The 7,245-nt window shown below is 45.9% G+C and overlaps 1 protein-coding gene across 1 annotated transcript in view; it reads left to right on the forward strand.

The window, feature by feature from the left end:
• Positions 1-6,681: 6,681 nt before the first annotated feature.
• LOC122547773 (acetylcholine receptor subunit beta-like) overlaps positions 6,682-7,245 on the forward strand; it is a gene marked incomplete at both ends in the record, with an annotated part of 26,884 nt that continues 26,320 nt past the window's right edge. Inside the window, one exon of the mRNA XM_043686356.1 lies at positions 6,682-6,821. Within this exon, the coding sequence (XP_043542291.1) occupies positions 6,682-6,821 (140 nt within the window). The remainder of the gene's footprint in view (positions 6,822-7,245) is intronic.

The raw sequence follows: 7,245 nt of genomic DNA on the forward strand, positions 1-7,245 counted from the left end.
ATCCCACACTGGCATTGTGTGCAGTCTATATCGGGATAGATCCCACACTGGCATTGAGTGCAGTCTATATAGTGACACATCCCTCACTGGCATTGAGTGCAGTCTATGTAGGGATAGATCCCACACTGTCATTGAGTGCAGTCTATATAGTGACACATCCCTCACTGGCATTGAGTGCAGTCTATGTAGGGATAGATCCCACACTGTCATTGAGTGCAGTCTATATAGTGACACATCCCTCACTGGCATTGAGTGCAGTCTATGTAGGGATAGATCCCACACTGTCATTGAGTGCAGTCTATATAGTGACACATCCCTCACTGGCATTGAGTGCAGTCTATGTAGGGATAGATCCCACACTGTCATTGAGTGCAGTCTATATAGGGATATATCCCACACTGTCATTGAGTGCAGTCTATATAGGGATATATCCCACACTGTCATTGAGTGCAGTCTATATAGTGACACATCCCACACTTGCATTGAGTGCAGTCTATATAGGGATATATCCCACACTGTCATTGAGTGCAGTCTATATAGTGATACATCCGACAGTGCCATTTAGTACAGTCTATATAGTGACACATCTCACAGTGACATTGAGTGCAGTCTATATAGTGATATGTCCCACACTGAGATTGAGGTCAGTCCATCTAGTGATACATCCCACACTGGCATTGAGTGCAGTCTATATAGTGACACATCCCACACTTGCATTGAGTGCAGTCTATATAGTGACACATCCCACACTTGCATTGAGTGCAGTCTATATAGGGATAGACCGCACACTGTCATTGAGTGCAGTCTATATAGTTACACATTCCACACTGGCATTGAGTGCAGTCTATATCGGGATAGAGCCCACAATGGCATTGAGTGCAGTCTATATAGGGATAGATCCCACAATGGCATTGAGTGCAGTCTATATAGTGATACATCCCACACTGGCATTGAGTGCAGTCTATATAGGGATAGATCCCACACTGTCATTGAGTGCAGTCTGCTCAGTGATACATCCTACAGTGTCATTTATATAGGGATCTATATAGGGATCGATCTCACAGTGACATTGAGTGCAGTCTATATAGTGATATGTCCCACACTGAGATTGAGTTCAGTCCATCTAGTGATACATCCCACACTTGCATTGAGTGCAGTCTATATGGTGACACGTCTCACACTGGCATTGAGTGCAGTCTATATAGTGACACATCCCACACTGGCATTGAGTGCAGTCTATATAGTGATACATCCCACACTGGCGTTGAGTGCAGTCTATATAGTGATACGTCCGACACTGGCGTTGAGTGCAGTCTATATAGGGATACATCCCACACTGGCGTTGAGTGCAGTCTATATAGGGATACATCCCACACTGACATTAAGTACAGTCTATGTAGTGATATGTCCCACACTGGCATTGAATGCAGTCCATATCGTGATACAACCCACACTGGCATTTAGTGCAGTCTGCATAGTCATACATCCAACACTTGCATTGAGTGCAGTCTATATAGTGATACATCCCACACTGGCATTGAGTGCAGTCTATATAGTGATACGTCCCACACTGGCATTGAGTGCAGTCTATATAGTGATACATCCCACAATGGCATTGAGTGCAGTCTATATAGCGACACTTCCCACACTTGGCAGTCTATATAGTGATACGTCCCACACTGGCGTTGAGTGCAGTCTATATAGTGATACATCCCACATTGGCATTGAGTGCAGTCTATATAGTGATACAGCCCACTCTGGCATGGAGTGCAGTCTATATAGTGTTATATCCTACACTGACATTGAATGCAGTCTATTTAGTGACACATCCCACACTGGCATTGAGTGCAGTCCATATAGTGATACATCTCGCAATGAATTTGAATGCAGTCTATATAGTGATACATACCACACTGACATTGAGTGCAGTCCATATAGTGATACATTCCACACTGGCATTGAGTGCAGTCCATATAGTGATACATGCCACACTGGCATTGAGTGCAGTGTATATGGTGATACATCCCACACTGGCATTGAGTGCAGTCTATATAGTGATACAATCTCTTAAATATCCCCAATGACCTCGCTTCCACAACTCCTGCTGGCAACGCATTCTATGCTCATACAATTCTTTGCCTAAAGAACTGCCTCTGCCATCCCCTCTATACTTTCCGCCAACCAGCTTAAAACTATGACCCCTCGTGTTAACAATGTCTGCCCTGGGAAAAAGTCTCTGGCTATCAACTCTATCTATGCTTCTCATTATCTTGTACACCTCAATTCAGTCCCCTCACTTCCTTCTTTTTTCCAATGAAAAAAATCCGAGCTCAGTCAGCCTCTCTTTGTAAGATAAGCCCTTCATTCCAGGCAGCATCCTGGTAAACCTCCTCTGAACCCTCTCCAAAGCATCCGCATCTTTCCTATAATAGGGCGACCAGAACTGGACACAATATTCCAAGTGCTGTCTAACCAAAGTTTTTCAGAGCTGCAACAAGATCTCTCGGCTCTTAAACTCATTCCCCCTGTTAATGAAAGCCAAAACACCATATGCTTTCTTAACAACCCTGTCCACTTGGGTGGCCATTTTAAGGGATCTATGTACCTGCACACCAAGATCCTGCTGTTCCTCCACACTGCCAAGAATCCTGTCTTTAATCCTGTACTCAACTTTCAAGTTTGACCTTCCAAAATGCATCACTTCGCATTTATCCAGGTTGAATTCCATCTGCCACCTCTCAGCCCATCCTCTGCAATGTCATGATGCAGCCTACAATAGTCAACACCTCCAACCTTTGTGCCGTCTGCAAACTTGCTGACCCATCCTTCAATCCCCTCATCCAAGTCATTAATAAAAATTACAAAGAGTAGAGGCCCAAGAACAGAGCCCTGTGGAACACCACTCACCACTAACTTCCAGGCAGAAAAGTTTCCTTCCACTACCATTCCCTGTCTTCTGTCGACTAGCCAATTCTGCTAAATTTCCCTGTATCCCATTCCTCCTGACCTTCTGAACGTGCCTACCATGGGGAACCTTATCAAATACCTTGCTGAAGTCCATATACACCACATCCACCGCTTGACCCTCATCAACTTGTCTAGTAACATCCTCAAAGAACTCTATAAGATTTGTGAGGCATGACCTGCCCCTCACAAAGCCGTGTTGACTGCACTTAATCAAGCCATGCTCTTCCAGATGGTTATAAATCCTATCCCTCAGAATCCTGTCTAACACCTTGCAGACGACAGACGTGAGACTGACTGGTCTGTAATTGCCGGGGATTTCCCTCGTCCCTTTCTTGAAGAGGGGAATTACATTTGCCTCTCTCCAGTCCTCAGGTACGACTCCAGTGGAGAGCGAGGATGCAAAGATCTTCGCAAGTGGCGAAGCAATTGCATTTCTCGTTTCCCAAAGCAGCCGAGGACAAATCTGGTCCGGGCCTGGCGACTTGTCAATCTTAATGTTTGTCAAAAATTTCAGCACATCAGCTTCCTCAATCTCTATCCGTTCCAGCATGCTTACCTGCTCCTCAATGGTTTCATTCAATACAAGGTCCTTTTCTTTAGTAAAGACAGGAGCAAAAAACATACCTGAAGCCCTCCCTCCTACACCAGCTGCGCAGCCACGTGTTAAGCTGCGCCCGCTCCCTGTTCCTCGCCTCGCTATCTCGTGGTAGTAAACCCGAGAACACTACTCTGTTCGTCCTGCTCTGCAGCTTCCACCCTAACTCCCTGAAATCACTTTTTATATCCTCGATCCTTTTCCTGACTATATCATTAGTGCCATTATGTAACACGATTTCTGGCTGTTCGCCCTCCCCTTTTAGAACCTTATACACCCGATTGAAGACGTCCCAGACCCTGGCACCAGGGAGGCAACATACCTTCCGGGAATCCCGATCCTGACCACAAAATCTCCTGTCAATTCTCCTAACTATCGAGTCTCCTAGCGCTTTTCTATTCTGCCCCTTCCCTTCTGGGCCACAGTGTCAGGCTCAGTGCCAGAGAACTGACCACTATGGCTTTCCTCTGGTAGGTCATCCCCCCCAGCAGTATCCAAAACAGTATACTTATTGCTGAGGGGAATGTCCACAGGGGATCTCTGCACTGTCTGACTGTCCCCTTTCCTCCCCCTGACTATAACCCATCTATCCTCATCCTGAGCCTCAGGAGTGACCAACTCCCGGTAACTCCTCTCAATTACGCCCTCAGCCTCCCGAATGATCCGTAGTTCATTCAGCTCCAGCTCCAATTCCCTAACACGGTTTTCAAGGAGCTGGTGTTGGGTGCACTTCCCGCAGATGTAGCCAGCGGAGACATGTGTCATGTCTCTCACGTGCCACATTCTGCAGGAGGAGCAAGCAACTGCCCTAGCATCCATACCCGACTTATCTGAACGCCCACACAATACTAAACAAGAAAGCTTAACTCAATTGCTATAAAATCAAGCAATAAACTTATATTCAATACAGGGAGTTTAGAAATGAGCCGTACCTTATTAACTTATATATAAGAGAGTGCTACTGTAAGGGGTGTGGGGTGTATCAGAGTGTGTTACAGTGAGGGTGTGGGGTATATCAGAGAGTGTTACAGTGAGGGATATGGGGTACATCAGAGAGTGTTACAGTGTGGGGTGGGGGTATGTCGGAGTGTGTTACAGTGAGGGGTGTGGGGTATATCGGAGAGTGTTACAGTGAGGGGTGTGGGGTATAACGGAGAGTGTGACAGAGAGGGGAGTGTGGTATATCACAGAGTGTTTTAATGAGGGGTGTGTGGTATATCAGGGTGTGTTACAGTGAGGGGCGTGGGGTATATCAGAGAGTGTTACAGTGAGATATATGGCGTGTATCAGAGAGTGTTACAGTGAGGGGTGTGGGATATATCAGAGAATGTAACAGTTAGGGTGTGGGGTATATCCGGAGTGTGTTACAGTGAGGGATGTGGGGCACATTGCAGAGTGTTACAGTGAGGGGTGTGCGGAATATCAGAGAATGTTATAGTGAGGAGTGTGGGGGATATCAGAGAGTGTTACAGTGAGGGGTGTGGGGTATATCAGAAAGTGTTACAGTGAGGGGTGTGGGGTATATCAGAGAGTGTTACAGTGAGGGGTGTGGGATATATCAGAGTGTGTTACAGTGAGGGGTGTGGGGTATATCAGAGTGTGTTACATTGAGGGGTGTGGGGTATATCAGAGTTTTATTGTGAAGGCTTTCGAACATTAGAATGTGTTGCAGTGAAGGGGCTGGGTATGGGGTGTATCTCAGCAATACTGTGAGGCATTTGTGTGATCTCAGTCAAAGTGAAGGGTTGTTGAAATGAAGGGTCAGTGGCAGGTTTGCGCGTGGGGAGGTTAATTGAAGAAGATTGTGTTACACTGAGATGAACAGGTGGTTGGGACCAGTCTGTCTCACCAATGCAGCTCATCCCGGGCTCAAACCACAGAGAAATGCAGTCTGTTCTATTCATATACCCAGGGCATTAGACAACAGAGAGAGTTCAGCATGTGGGGCTCGATGGGAGACAGTTCTGTGAAGGGTAAACTCATGGCATTTATGATAATCAGTTGGAGAATCAACATTAATTCTGTGCAGATCAGGATGTTGCAGTTTGTGACACTGATGGATTTAGACAGACTCTGTATATAGAGTCTTATAGCTGATTCTGCTCCAGAGGCTCCATCATTTGATGGGCGTTAAAACAGCCTGACATGATGTCTAACCATCACCCTCACTCAAATATTAGAATTTGTGCTCCAACCCATCACCTTCTACCTACACGTCCAGATGGGGTTAGCTGTTTCTTTTAAGTCTGCATAAGGCAATGGGTATGCAAGATCCCATTCCACTCCCGCCCGCCCCTCACCTACTTGCGTTGAGTTGAAGATGTTAGGTCAGACTCCTTCCTGCTACTAAGTGGGGCAGGAGGCTCTGTGCTTGGATGTGTGTGTGTGTGTTAGCTGACTGGGTCTGATGGGGTATACCCAAAAGGGCCAAAGGGACACACCATAAGCCAATTTAAAAATCCCCCAACACCAGGTTATAGTCCAACAGGTTTATTCGGAAGCGCTAGCTTTCGGAGCGGCGCTCCTTCATCAGGTGATAGTGGAGAGTAAGATTGTAAGTCACAGAATTTCTAGCAAAAGTTTACAGTGTGATGTAACTGAAATTATACATTGAAAAATACCTTGATTGTTTGTTAAGTCTCTCATCTGTTAGAATGACCATGTTAGTCTCACTTCTTTCATATGTAAATGGCAAAACCTTTTTTAAAAGTTACATTCTCAGGTGAACTTTAACAATTGGTGTCAGCACAGATAATGTGTTGAAGGTGTTAGCTCCCCTGTGTGCTGCTGTCTGTGCCATCATTTTTAGACTGATTCTAATCTAAAAAACGAGTTAACAGAGTCTTACGTGGTTTCATGCAGTTACACACACACGCGCACACATATACGTTTGTGGGGTGAAAGTTTTGTGATTTACATATGTAGAAGTGACACTAACATGATTAAAAGGAAGACGGTCAGATTTTCTCTTATTGGAAATGGGCTTTGCCTGTCACTTGTGTGGCAATTATGTTAAACGTTTCAGTCAAAGTGATGAATTCCTCGCGTCAACTGATGCAAATTCATGGTTGGTGATTTTGGACTTGTCTGCCTGGTTTCTTTCTGACCTTTGACCCCAGGGGTTGGTGCCTCTGAGACTGAGGAGAGACTTCTCCACAAGTTGTTTGACTCCTACAATCTCAATGTGCGACCAGCGCAGGCAGCAGACGAGAGAGTGACGGTGAGAGTGGGGATGACCCTCTCACAGCTGATCAGCCTGGTAAGTCATGATTTGGGTGAGTGATAGAGTCATAGAGATGTCCAGCACGGAAACAGACCCTTCAGTCCAACCCGTCCATGCCGACCAGATATCCCAACCCAGTCTAGTCCCACCTGCCAGCACCCTGTCCATATCCTTCCAAACCCTTCCTATTCATATACCCATTTTAAATGCTGTAATTGTACCAGCCTCCACCACTTCCTCTGGCAGCTCATTCCATACACGCACCACCCTCTATGTGAAAAAATTGCCACTTAGGTCCCTTTTATATCTTTACCCTCTCACCCTAAAACTATGCCCCTCTAGTTCTGGACTCCCCGACCCCAGGGAAAATACTTTGTCTATTTACCCTATCCATGCCCCTCATAATTTTATAAACCTCTATAGGGTCACCCCTCAGCCTCCGACACTCCAGGGAAAACAG

Source organism: Chiloscyllium plagiosum, unplaced genomic scaffold, assembly GCF_004010195.1.
Source record: "Chiloscyllium plagiosum isolate BGI_BamShark_2017 unplaced genomic scaffold, ASM401019v2 scaf_3858, whole genome shotgun sequence".
Classification (NCBI taxonomy): domain Eukaryota; kingdom Metazoa; phylum Chordata; class Chondrichthyes; order Orectolobiformes; family Hemiscylliidae; genus Chiloscyllium; species Chiloscyllium plagiosum.